Below are 14,487 nucleotides of genomic sequence, written 5' to 3'. Positions count from 1 at the left end.
AATTTCAACCCACTGTAATATAAATGAGAACAAGAAGCGGGTCGGGCGACCTCAAGCTTCTTCCTGTATGTCGGCGCTCTCCTACAGCCATGTGATGTCGGCCCAGCAGGGACTGAAAGGTTGCTAATAATTCATTTACAATAAAGCAGAGCTCAGAAGCCTCTCTCCATGCCCTGCGCAAACACAATTACTGCCTCAAGACGTGCTCATCTTGACTGCCATCACATCTGTGTGTGTGTGTGTCTATGTGGGTGTGTGCGAGTCAGCACGCTAGCTTGACCGTTGGCTTTTCTTAAAAAAAGGCAATGAGGAAGACAAATCGATAATCCCTTAAATTCTTCAGAAAGAAATGGGGAGAAAAATGTAAAAACGATGGGACACTTAGCCTCAAGGCTGCCACAGCAGGATCCGAGGATTACGTACCACTGCGTGTTCCTAATGAGAGAGGACAAGGAGAACCTGCTGTTATGTGCAACAACAGCTTAATCCAGGTGCTTTTCGATGCTGCGTCGCTTTAGTCCACTTCTCTTTTTGTCTTTTCAACCTCATTCTCCATCTGCTTCTGTGCGTGGTCTTTTTTCGACCAAGCGATTATTTACTTTGACTACTAATATATTATTAAAACAAAATAGAGACACTAAGGGAATATTAACATGAGAACGAAGGTGTTGTTTGAAGGTTCAGCGGCTGGCTCCGCTTATTAGTCATGCAAACATAATCAAAATCATGTCCAGAGCAGTCAAGCTTTCAGAGAGACTGTTCACAGAACTGTGCTTCAAACATTGTGTTCCCTCTGATCTGACTCTATTCAGTCCTTTCACCTGTTCTCTGCCTCCAGAGCCACGAGAGCAGCCGAGAACACTTGGACAAGGACTTGGCGGGTGTTTAAAGTTTCAGCACATCACTCTAAATCCCACGAAAAACAACGTACACTGAGAACCAGATCGGGGGAAAAAGAAGAAAGTTACATCGAACCGTTTCTGAATGTTTTATAAGGACCCGGGTCTGGAGGATAAGTGAGACTGACATTGGCATTGAGAGAGAAAGAGGGAGAGCAGGAAAGGGAACGAGCGCCAGAGAGAGTACGGAATTATGCAGAGAATCGAGATGTTTCTCATGATGCGAAGAGTGCTCTGCGTTTATCTCAGCATATTGTAGATGTTAGCACTCATTACAAGCCTTATTCTGTGAAGCGTCGACAAAGGAACACCGGGGATAATCAGAATGCATCCACCCACAAGAAAAAGAGGGAAGCACACACAGCTCTAAATGAATCCCCATCCATCTATCTATAAGCATCAACATCCTCCTACAGCCTTGTGCTTTGTTTATGTTTTTAAATTAAACTATCCTCTGAGAACACAATCACATATTTACCGATACACAGTGAAACAATATGTTCTCATTCTTCCTGACTGGAATTAATCAAATCAAACGACTGAAACTGAGGATTATGGGATTTCTCTGAATATGATAATAATATGATATTAATTTAAGTAAATTCATCTCTTTCTCCTTTGTAATATGTCAAAACTCCAAATAGTAACATTAATTAATGAATCAATCAAATTTGTCATCAAATAAATAACTTTTTAATTCAGTTGCCACCAACTGAACCAAGACCTCTTTTGACATGAGTGGATTCTATATAAAATATATATCAGACACATAATTATTACCTCTTTAATACCCTAACACTAACTCTAAGCAGCTAATAATACATAACTAAAACTACTAAATTTAAGATCAGAATTTCATATAGTTTACACTGGGGTAGTTTTTTAGGGAAGGCTGTCAAAAAACAAAGGCGTGGACCCTTATATACTCGTAGCTACCATCGCAAGACATCAACAAAATCAACCTGTATCAGCTTTTATGGCTAATTAAATATCATTAATTCGGTATCGGCAGGAAAAATCACACATATGATGTTTTTGTGCTGATCTAATCAGTCACTCATAACCAACATGCAATGTGAGTTCTGTGATGCCTGTGTGACAGGAAATCATTGTGCGCTGTGTTACCTGCGCAGCAGCAGCTTGGGGTGGTTCTTGCTCTCCAGATTGCGGTCAATGAGGTCCGACAGCAGGTGTTTCAGGACGTCGGTGGCGTACTCCAGTCGCCCCTGCAAGGCCGTCATGATAAGCGAGGCCACGTTGCCACGGTCCCTCATGGAGAATGAGCGTTGCATTTCTAGTGTCCGGATGAAGGTGAGCAGGAACACCTTGTTGTTGATGAGCTGTCCAAACAGCTTCAGGGCCTTCTCAACATTCAGCTGGCCGTTCCCTGACACCTGGACAGGAGCGGGAGGGAGAAGAGTGTGTGTTAGTGCTAATAAGATTCCAGCACTAATTTCAATAATAAATGGCCAGTAACAACTTGAATAGCGATGAGCTGAATGCGTTTGGAAAAGGATTGTTGCTCCTCAACTTTCATCTTGACCTTGTCTCACAGAAAATAAAGATTTTTTTCCAAAGGCACCAAAACCCTCACTCATGTTTCACTCCAGCCAGACAGAAGTTCCCACTTGTGGCGAGTAACTGAGAAGATCTTAAATAAATTATTGACCCTGGTCTGTTAAAAAGCACTGTACACTGAGTTCGCTGTCATTTCACTTTAAAGTCAAATAACTTCCTGGAGTCAAATCAACCCAAAGGGACAAAAATCACTTTCTTGGTTTGAGTGTACGTTACCGTTTCTCAAAAGTTTGACATTCAAAATTGGGTCCTTCTGAACAAAAGAAAAGAAACTGTTCACAAGCGTATGCAGCTTACAGAATATGTCACTGAAGTAAGAAGTGACACTTTGACCCTCTAGCACACAAGGCTAGTCTGATCTGGACCACCATCCCTCTATCTAACCATGCATCTTCCTGCTGGGAAACCACCATCCTACATCTCACACAATCAAATGGTGGATCTCTATCAGAATGAATCTTTTCATCCGTGAGTTTCATCCTCTGGACTGTGTTCCACATAAAATAAACTCATTTCCCAGCACCACTCTGGCCCCATGAAGAGGACCAAAAAAGTATTAACCAGCCGGTCTTTCCTCCCAATGGAGAACCTCACAGTCCTGCTTGAGGAGAGGGAATTACTCAGTTCATTACCCCTCATACTGCAGCCACTGGTGGATGAAATAGCCATGTGCTGGGACCCTGTTTTCCATGAGGGAGCTTGCATGTAAGTTGTATAAGGTGTATATGTGTGCTGCCCTCATGGTCGGCTATATGTGTGTACGTTTGTGAGACCAGAGGGTAGAAAGGATAAGTGGCACACTGGTATCCTTTTCCACTCAAGCACTTTTCCCGCTTGTAGAGCTTACCCTGCAGAGAGAGCGGTAAGGGTAGACACAATCTACTCCCTATCTCTCTTTTCCCCTCAATTCGACTTTCTCTTGTCCTTTCTTCATGCAGTTGCTGGCTAGTTGTCTTTTTTTCTCATATCTCTCTTTCTCGTCCTCCATCTTTCTCTCGTTACCTCCAGTTCTCTGAGGACAGGATGATCCTCTATGCCGGGGAAGAGGACCCTCATAGTGTATGTCCTGTAGTCCAGATGGGGGATACCAGCTCTGTCTAGGTCACTGGTCAGCTCATTGATGTCCGTCTGCAGCTCTGCAAAGGCTGGGAGAGAAGGGAGACAAGAAAGAGAGACCAGTTAGAGGAAATACTCGAGGCATGCCGCATGAGAATACAACGGTTCTTTCATCCCCAGGGAAGAAATACGTGAATAATTCTCATATTCAAAGTGTTTACTGCTGTTATCACGAAGCTGAAAGTTAAAGCCCAAGATAGTCTTCATGTCAGAGAAACTCAATATTCCAAATCCCCCCACCCTCCCTAAAAAACACAGACCTCACTCTTCGCTTCCCTTTCTCACTCGATGTTATCTCCCAGCCAGTAAATTGGCTGTAGCTAAGGCCCCAAAGAGAGTGTGTCATCTCAGTGTGAGGCTGCAGGTGAGCACGAGTTAATTGGCTCCATCCTGACTGACTCCTGTTCGGGCCTACGGCTCTGTTGCTCTGCTTCTCCACCCTTGGGGAGGCTCCGTGACTGCAGCCTATCACAGAAGCAGCAGCAGTCCCCTACGCCGCCATCTCCAACCAGTTTTAGCCCTTACCTCCTGGCCCATGGCCCCCTGCGACTCTTGGGTTTACACACCAACACACAGGCTCACAGGCATACATAGAGTGTGTATACTCCTACGGAAGAAGCCAGGTACCCATCTAAATCCACCCTGTGGAGCATTACACTCCTGACCACTGCTAATGGTTAAAACATTTATCTTTCCATTCCCAAGGCTGCCTGTGTGTGACTGATTCCCCCTGGTTGCCTGCCTGTCCATCAGTCAGGACCATCCTGAAAGGTTTTCTGCAATAGGATGTTGTTTTTCTTTCCTTGCATACTACCATTGGTAAAACCGATTAGAGGTGGCTAGAGGAGATATATAATATGTCTTGCTGATGAAATCCCCTTATCACTCTCAAACATAAACCGCACTTTTGTCATCTCAGACAAAACATTTTTGTGATCGAATGCGCCACATCTTAGCTGCATATGCGTGTCCACACTTTAAACTTCAACGTGACCTGGTCAAAAGAGTGGCTTTAAAACACAAGATTGCCACGTTTAGTTTCTCTTTAAGTTCTTCACAATAAAAGTCCTTAGTTTTTATTGCTGCTTATTAGACTTAATTTTTTATACTGAATAGCTCTGCTAATTCAGTATAATAATCCCATTTTCCTATACATTCTTCATAATAAAAGTCCCCAGTAATTTTGTTGATTAAAAGCTTTTGTTTTGAAGCAGTACAATCTGGAAATGTTCAACACCGGTTCAAAGGGCGGGTCCAGTTTTCTTCCTCTCTTCCCATTCGCTCTCAGGCGGGAGAGGAACTCCTGTGTGGGGTGAGATGCTGCGAGACCTCCGTTTGATAAAGAGCCCAGTTTGTGCCCACATGCTGTCCACACCTCACGGAGACAACTGTGCCCTCTCTTTAACCTGAGTCGCGGGCAAGGAGAGTATATTAGAAAGCAACGAGAGCTGGAAGGACTCACTACACGACGAGACGGGGACGCAATGCGGGTTAACTGACTTAAAATAAGTGTTGTGATATATAACCAGGACGATTCACTGACCCAGATTTGGAGACATTTCCACTCCATTATTTAACACACACCAGACCATCAGTAATGTACTTTATTTACTATATACACAAATTATGCCTGTTATGTGATTACAGTCTGCACAAGTGAAAAGCATTCATCAGCACCATTCAACTAAACGAGTGGTGGAACAGCCTCTAACATTACCGGCTGCAAATGGAGCAAAGCTGACCCATAATCAGCCCCCACAGTGCTTTTACACAGTGCTGCACTTGGTCTGACTGCTGACTCTTATACTATCCTAAATAATTACCTTCTTTGCACTCTAGGGCAACTCGTGACTCCAGGTTGTCCATTTGCATCTGCAAGCGCTTCAGCGTGAGGTCATTTTCACGTGACTTTCGCTTGTAGGCGATGAGGACGAGGATGACGATGATGAGAAGGAGGCCTCCGCCGGCAGCAATGCTGACGATGGCCGGAAGGGTCAGAAGGCTGTCAGACATGATGTGGACTGCACCAGGAGAGACGTGAAGACCACCCACATGAATCTGCAAAGAGAAACGCAAAATACATCGTAAACAAGAACCTCATCTTAAATGAGCGTAGTTTAGAAGATATTTAAAACTAAATTTTTGAGACGCATCGTGTTAAAAACAATCCGATCACTAGTCGTAAGAGCTACATAACTGATACACATCAATGCATGACCCAAGTCTCAGAAATCACAAGTATATATTGCCTGCTGAAATTGATACCAAGTGCAAACCCATGCGGCCACCTACATGTTGACGTTGAGAGGAAAATAGTCTGAGGCTTGCACTCAATAAGCGAACAGACAACTAAAAATAATTGGCATGGATTCTGGCAGAACCTTTTGACAGCAAGAGCACACTCGTGCTGGTCTCCCTTTGACCTCTTTTCTTCAGCTGAATGAGCAATGTTGAGAGCACAGATAATGAAGTTTAGAGGCCAGCTATCATGAAGAAGTAAACCGCAAATACAGGGATTGACTGGAATAGAGTGGAAGAGGAAGTTATGAAACACATAGACCATTTTCCATACTGACCATGACTTTATATTGTCCGGTGAGGTTGGGCGGCTCACAGAGCAACTGGCTCTCCGACACAGTGACCAAGCAGGGAGTCTCTCCGATCAGCACCGTGTAGTTAAGCTTCACCCCTCCCGATGTTGGCGGGACCAGGTTTCTGCCCTGTGGGCACGCAGAGATGGACAGAGGGGTGTGAAATTGGAAGAGAAACACACAAACACGTTGGGGGTGAAGACAATAAAAAGAAAAAAACACAAAGCCAATACATCTCCGAAAAAACCCTGTAAATAACATCCCTAGGTTTTGGGCACAGCTGCAGCCAAATTGGACTCCATACTGAGATCAAACAAGGTGCTGTATTTCACAGTGGTGGGAAGTGGGGACAGCTGGCAATCATGGGAAAAAAAATTAAATACATTCTTCAATGAATTCTGAGTCAGGAACACGACTTCTTATAATCAATAAAATGAGAAAAAGAAATCACATAAATTACATATATTTAGCTGAGAAAATAACAAAGAGTGAGCAAGAAGACGTGTCAGCGTTTTGCCCAGCGCGCTGTGATAGGTCTGTGGGGGTTGAACCAAAGACCGTTTCTAAGAAGTTGACTTAATCGCCCGTTGGTTTGTTGACTAGGGTTTGATGCCTTGAGTATGGTGTTTTTGTCTGCCACCATTTTGGCTTTTTGCAAACAAAAGTGACACAAGAGGGTGCAATCAAAGACTGCATAGGACATTTTTAGGTGACTAAAATTATAGAACTAATGAACTAAAAAAACGCTGTGAAAGGTTTAAAGGGTAAAGACAAAAATACGTTTAACTCCCAGCGTGGACAACGTCCTAATAGTGAACATTCAATCACAAGGTAGCCACGGCCAAAGCATACCGTACTTTATCATCTATTTTATTCTAAATGGGGACACACATCATGCTGCATTGAAGAAGACTTGAAACTAGCGAGTGAGACATAAACTCATGTTAACAATGTTTACTGAAGTAATAAATTAGGTGAGAAGTAGGGTAATTTTCTCAAATAAATCAGACTTGTTTTTTGAAGCAGGGCAGTAGAAAGCAAACACTTTCACACTGGCTTTCCTTTTGACAACCAGAGTTTGCTGCATGGGTTGAGCCACTAAATGAAATACTGATCAGCGGTTCCTGTACCTTGAGAATGATGGGTGAGCCTGGTTTTTGCTCCAGGACTCCATTAGAGCTGAGGGGCTCAAAGTAAGGGTTTGGGTAGTAGAGGATGTTGGTGTTGTTGTAGATCAGCAGCGCCTGGACGTTGTTGAAGATGAACCCAAACTCGTCTGCGTGCTTTACTGTGTCCAAACCGGGACTGTACTCTGCAATCAGGGAGGGAGCGAAGCAGCTCATACTGGTGGTGTTCAATACTTTACACACCTGGGGAGAATGAAGAGAGAGAGAAACACATCCACTTTTTGAGATTGTACTCGGGATATGTTGCACCCAAACCGTCGACACGTGCTACGATAGCCTGAACACCTTGAAATTAAACAAGAAATTAGATTCAGTCATCCAGGCTAAACCTAGACAGTTCAGCACAGCCAAGATGTTTGTTTTTCTCTGGGTATGGAAGAAAAAACACACCAAGATTCAAGCTGATCCGTTGTAAAGCGTTGTTTTAACCTGATCTTAACTGAAACACGTTGGTATCAACACCAACACTGCAGGCAGCTCAACAACCTAATCATTGGCAAACCCCCACAATATTTATTGTCTGTCATTGAACTTAATGTTTCTTTAATGGAGAGGAAGCCTCTGTAAAATCAGAAATATACTGCTGCTACTGCCTCCCTGAAAAACACTGGAGGACAACAAGCACAAAGGATGGAGGCATTGCTCATTTGTTTTCTGGGGTTGAGGTATGGCTCTTTTAATACTTCTCTCCAGTTTTCCCAGATGATAGACCTGTCTTACATCCAGCCACCCCTGCTCAGCTTTAGAGCGAAGGGGGGAGTGGATTGATTGCTGTTCAGAGTTTTTTTAATCTCCTTTCACTCCCTCCCAGCTCTCTCTCTCTCAAGGGAACAAACTTAATTAGAGGTAAATATCATCGAAGCTGGTGAATACGAGCAACTACCACGCCTCCAACCTGTTGTCTGCTGCTCGGGAGCATTCCAGGGAGATCAATGCAGACTCATTCGGTGGAGGCTACATCTGATTGTATTTTGCTAGCACAATGCAAGGCCAGTTGGGAGAGTGGGAGCGTTGAGGTGAAAGGAGGGACTGGTCTCCATACTTCCTTTCTTACTTTGCTCTTGGATTTAGACTTGAGAGTGTTTGTGTGTTTTCACCACGTATCAAAAGGTGACATTCAAGAATTCAGGTGATTCAAGAACTTGGGTAAACTGTGTGCATACATATTAAATGTGTGTATGACTACAGGCTGCAATTATTTTAATCATCTTTTAATTAATACAAATAATATTATTTTCTGAATTAGTCTATTACTTGTTTGCCAATAATTGGGGGCCTCCAGTCAGGAGATTCTGAATGACATTGAAAAGACAACACAGGTTTAATAAAAGTGTTTTTTTTAGATGTCCCCAACTATGCCATCACATAAAATGTTTTGTGTATACATGTCAAAAGGCATAAACAAAGTATATCTTATAAAAGAAAAAAATGGTAAAAGTAAAGAGTTGCATTCAAGAGGAAGTCTGGCTGAAAAGTGTGAAATTTCAATGAAAGATATCAACCTCAAACCTACAGAATGTTTGGTAGGTAAAACCTCAGTAAATATTTTATGACACCTGTTCAGAAGTCTCATCACTACGACTCTTCCAGCTCCTGGAGGAATGGTGGGTCCCAGAAAGCTTAACATGACTATTTTGTAAGTCTGTCCAAAAGAAAATACTGTTTGGCGTAAGATTTATACAGAATTAGTGACGAAATTGGGAGAAAAATACTTTGAATTGGGACATGGAAAATCCTATTATTTGTAAAACCTTCACCTTCTCCAATAGGCTTCAAGAAACTAAATGACGAAATTTGGTCAAAGTTGAAAATTCATGTTTTCCCAAAAATCCCCATCTTTCTTTTAAATATGTATTTTAGTTTATATATTTGTTCTCGTTTTTCTTCAACTGTGTGTTATATTTGTTTAGAATTACATTATAAAAAGATGAATGGATGAATCATTTCATATCTAAATATCTGAAATTGATAATATTATTTAATTTGTTGTTTTAAAAAATGTACCCTTTTATTCATGGCTGAATGATTTTTGTGAATGTGTATTTATTTGGGCTGCTTTCTTATTGTTTGCATGGTGACATGCACATGGTGATGTAGACAGGCCAGATGCCCCGGCAGCATCCTCTCACTGCCAGGTTGGAACAGCGAGGCATTTGCAAGTAAACTACAGCTTTGACTACCAGCTGCTCTGCCAGGGATGGATACTGTGGGGTTATTTTTCTACACGGTCCTCACTTTCTCTCCTCTTTGTCTGTCCATTTTACTTTAAGAAATCCTGACAGGATAGAACACATTGTGGGATTTTTTTCAAGTAAATTCAATGAATGAGCAAGTAAATAGTGATGGGTAAATGGAGCATTCTGGGATTTGATAGAGAAAATTAGGTGTTTGGGTTCTTCTGTGGGAGGGGTAATACATGGCTGTCTTTCAGAATATCACAACACTGTTGCATGATTTCTACCTTTCAAGAGATACTTTTTTTAAATTAATGTTTATAGTGCTTTCTGTATACTCCACAAAGGATTTATAAGGAGTACTGAATTTCCAAATACTCTTCTGGATCACAAGATTCGTTTTTACAACTGCATCTACTTTTTAGCAGAATGATAAAAATATACTGTCATGCCATAACACTGCTTCGACTCCAAACAACATGTATTTTCACTCTCTATCTCAATAAAAATAAAATTTGTTCTATATTGCCAAATACAAGAATACAATTGTACATCCATTCCTTTAGGCCATGTGCAGAAAGAAGCTACACATTGTTCAGCATTGATAAAGTGGATTGAGGTCAACAGATAGAGAAAATAATTGGAATCTTGGCCTCATCCGTCTTCTTCCTCTAGTGTTGGATGGAGTCCGGGTGTTTTAAGGCAGTAACACTTCAACCCCTCTGGCTGAATACATTACCATGATCTACTGTGCTGCTACAGCCCACTCCACCATTCAAAGGTCTCTGGCCAGGGTAGCAGTGAGAGAGACAGAAAGAGAGAGAGAGGAATAAGGAATAAGATGGACTGGCTCTGTGGCGATGTGCGTAGGAGAAATATGAGGGCTCACACAGTCAAAGGTTATCTGGAGGCTAACATTTGATAGCTAGTAAAATGACTCTTCCTTCCTGTTTGTCACTGCTCCACTGTCTGTCTTCCTGTCCGCCTGCTATTCCAATGAACTACTTACATGGCATTCATTCTAACTTTGGCTTCGATTTGTCCATAAAGAATCTGAGTGGTATTTAAGCTAGTGCAAAAAGAGAATCAGGAGCTTAAATGTTCCTCTCATGTTGGAAGTGAAATAAATCCTCTGCTGGGTGTATTGTGATGATGTTGTGACTAATTCAAGATACACTCTGTAAGCACTGCGTTGTGCGTCACCAAGTCAAGAAGCTACACTCCATATATTTCCACGGGTCAACGGTGGTTGTGGTTGGGTGCATCTTGGTGGACTCATAAACTGCCTCTCAACGGCTCTCAACATGGCGGCGCCTAAGGCCGCTCGCTCCTAGCTAACAGTGCTAACAACCCTCACAGGTAAAAACTACAGCAAACATGCCGGTAGGGCTAGCGCTGTTTACCTGAGGGTGAACCAGAGGGTGGGCGTTGCACTGCCATGATGACTCTGTTGGTCAGGACAGTGCAGTCTGGACACGGGGAGCTTGCCAGTGAGGCACGCTCACATGCACTAACATGGCCGGCCAACAAAGAACAGGGAGAAGCTCTAATAACAACACACACAGCGGGAGAGTTACTTCATTCTCTGCACAGCCTCCATTATATCTCAAAATAGCAAATAGTTCTTTGCTGTGATATTAATGCTCTGAATGGCGTGCATTGCTCCTAAAAGTTCTGAGTGTCGATAATCATTGACTGCAGTATAATCGGCGCCTCCATTGCTCAGTATATCAGACAATCAGCCTGATTGGCCAAGATGTGATAGGAGCCTGGCACACCCATGTTGAACAGTTTGTTTGATCAGCAGCAGAGCAGACACTCAGTCCAGGCGTCTAAAGTGTGGCAAATGCGGTAGATGAAATCTTTCCGAGACAGGGAAATGTTCTGGAGCGGTAAAATAACCCTTTTAGCTTTAATCAAGATGATGATAAATGCTTCAATTGTGAATCCTGTGACGGATACAGAGCATTTCACAAAGAAAATTGTCTTTTTTTTTCTTTCTTTCTCCCAGTCTCTTTGTAAATCTGTGCAGGTGACACACGGGAGGGAGAGAAGAGAGGCAATTTAGTGTGAGACAGGTGATCATTTGAAGGCTGGCTGACAGACAGAAGCTCTTATTGCTATAGGCTGCTCTGCTGTTTGCCTTTCTCCAGTGACAAAAGGGGAAAGGGGGAGGGGGGGGGGGTATGAGGGATGAGTAATTGTAACCTTAGCGTTTAATGGAAATTCATTCTCTGTGGCTGTGGGGCCAATCTAGACAGTGACTCAGGCTTTTTGTCGAGCTGGTAGGTGGGGAGTTGGAAGAGACGAGCCAGGGCGAAGATGAAGAACTCTTTTTCAAAGCCACAGAAACTGACAAACCAGACAGAAAGCACAGCACACACGCGAGTCAAATCCCATTTCGCCAGGTCTCTCTGGGAGTCTTCTCCTTTGTAAGCATAACACAGCACAGCTCTATCTTATACTTGTAATCACTACTGTTTCATAACTCACAAAAGGTGGAAAATGTGTTCTTGTAAAATGTATATATTGTACCACAAAAAGCCCAAGGCAGTTTAGATAGTTTGTAAAAAACATTGGTAACATTCACTCAGCGAGTCAGACACTTAAGGCCAATTTTAGAATACAGATGTCAGGGTTGGAATTGTAGAGAGGGAAAAGACATGTTCGGACCAATCTGTGTGGAATTTGACAAATGATACGTGGCACTGAGGAGGTTTTTGCGTATGCATGCATGTGTACTAAATTCTCCTGAGATTCTATAAAGGAGGCACGAGATTTAGACGGCTATATATTATATGTAATGTGTGAAACTGATTTAAGTTTGTGTCAACTTGCATGTTTCCGAGTTATTTATGCAACAGTAAATGTGTGAGTTTAGTATGTGATTGAATGTCTGAGTGTATATTTTGTCAAGTTCTCTGACATATCTTTGCGAAATAGAGAAAATAGAGAAAATAAGAACATCTGAAATCTGCTGATACTGAAATACAATATTACATGACCCAGTTGTAATTATATAAAACAGGAGAAGTTAGATTATTGACAAATACTGTACATTAAACGTTCTCTATGTGTTACTCAGAGCATTAATATGCCAAGAACCATCTAATTTAAATGTTAAGATATAGTGAAGTAACGTCCGTGGGCTCTTGTTATCAGAGCCTCTGTGTGCTCTTTTGACATCGGCCAGGTGTGCGTGAGTGTCCTCCACTGGCAAGCTCATAAAAACCGCTCTGCACTGCGCTCAAACGGCGGTGACAGCTATTGACGCTGTCACAGAGGCGTAGCCCCCCCCCTCCAGGTAAACACTGTCAGTGCTTTGTTAGCACTATTAGCTGGGCGCCGCCGACTCAGCGGTTGCCATTACAAGAGCTGTTGAGGCAATATAAATGGTCTAACTAGCACCTTTCATAAGGACATAAAACATTATAATGTGTAATAAACACCTATTTTACATTTATATACTTCTAAGAGGGGGGCTAAAGTGTTACCAATTGTTCAAATTAGAATATAAAATACCTCTTTAGTTTAGAGAAAGGTTGGGAACTACTGTATTATGGTTTTGTGTGCTGCATTAGTACAGTAGTTATTCAGTACTGACATGGAGAACAGTAGCTACTGAGCATATTTTTTCTTCTTCCTATTCTCTCCTTCTGCCTCCTCTCACTCTTTATCATTCGTACTCATCTTTCGTCTATTCGTCTGCCCTCGCCACCAAAATCCCATCCTCTTAATTAAACAAAAAGCCCCAGGACAGGGGCTCAAATGCAATTTGTACCGATTTCCAACAGCCAAGACTTTGATTATACAAGAGCTCTTTGTGCTGACCAAAGACTTCTGACCGCAGTTAATCTTCCATTGAAACCCATTAGGAGTCTCCTTGCCCCCGATCATCCACACTTCCAACAATGACCCCCACACCCCTTTTCCTCAAATTCACAGTCCTCCAGCTAGCTAGGTGACTGCAAAAGCATTTCCTCTTATTTTTCCTGAAGACAATCAAAACTAATAGATATCGCAATGAAACGTGCCCAGCCGATTCATTATATTGAGGCAATTCCTTTTTGCATAATAGGTTTGAAACGGTATGTTCAAACATGCACACTCCACATTATTTTATGGGTGTGCTAATTTGCATCTATTTCCAGAAAAGAAATCTGAAAATTGGATAAAGCCATATTAAACATATTAAATAAAACAATTATTCGGAGAAAATCATCTTTCAAGATAGTTTGGTAAAATTCCAGAAAGACTGTTCAGGCGAAAAGGGTAAAACTATTTTCTGTATTACAAGAAGAAATGTTCTGTTTAAATATGTAAACGAGGCATTGTCTAATTGTCACAGTTTCAGCTCCACACCCTCCTCACTCCCCGTCGTCAGTCTAACTCTCTTCACCTGTTCACACACCTGTCTTTGATCACTAATCAAATCCCTATATAGTCTCCTGACACACACACACACACACACACACACACACACACACACACACACACACACACACACACACACACACACACACACACACACACACACACACACACACACACACACACACACACACACACACACACACACACACACACACACTTGCCAGATTGTTCTTCCTTTTCTATGCCAGACTCTCCAGCACTTGTTTCTAGACGGATTTCCTGTTGCCGACCCTGCCCGTCCCTGGTTAACCCACTAGTCCGACTCCCCGTGAACCTACCAGCCCTTCGTCCTGTTGATACTCTGCCTGCCGTTTCCAGAGTGTGGAATATAAATTCGAAGGATCCCTGGAGTCGAGGGTGAATTTGGGTCTACACACGAGTCGTTACACTAATGCATTAAGGAAAGGCCTCCGGACACAAATTTTAAAAAGTGTTGTAAGATAAATGTGTATTTTTTATGTTTTATCTCAAAATGTATTAGAGCACGAGACAATATGTTTTTGCCTGT

At 42.3% G+C, this 14,487-nt stretch overlaps 1 protein-coding gene across 2 annotated transcripts in view; it reads right to left on the bottom strand.

The window, feature by feature from the left end:
* plxna2 (plexin A2) overlaps positions 1-14,487 on the bottom strand; it is a 181,379-nt gene that overhangs the window by 29,038 nt on the left and 137,854 nt on the right. For both annotated transcript variants that reach the window (XM_056422503.1, XM_056422504.1), the window contains exons 18-22: positions 7,315-7,554; positions 6,170-6,313; positions 5,417-5,651; positions 3,480-3,622; positions 2,025-2,293 (exon numbers count right to left, since the gene is read on the bottom strand). In XM_056422503.1, coding sequence (XP_056278478.1) covers positions 2,025-2,293; positions 3,480-3,622; positions 5,417-5,651; positions 6,170-6,313; positions 7,315-7,554 — 1,031 coding nt within the window. The remainder of the gene's footprint in view (positions 1-2,024; positions 2,294-3,479; positions 3,623-5,416; positions 5,652-6,169; positions 6,314-7,314; positions 7,555-14,487) is intronic.

Source organism: Pseudoliparis swirei, chromosome 9, assembly GCF_029220125.1.
Source record: "Pseudoliparis swirei isolate HS2019 ecotype Mariana Trench chromosome 9, NWPU_hadal_v1, whole genome shotgun sequence".
In the NCBI taxonomy this organism is placed as follows: Eukaryota; Metazoa; Chordata; class Actinopteri; order Perciformes; family Liparidae; genus Pseudoliparis; species Pseudoliparis swirei.
The sequence above is the reverse complement of the archived record's forward strand: the minus strand, read 5'-3'. Positions and strand labels throughout refer to the sequence as shown.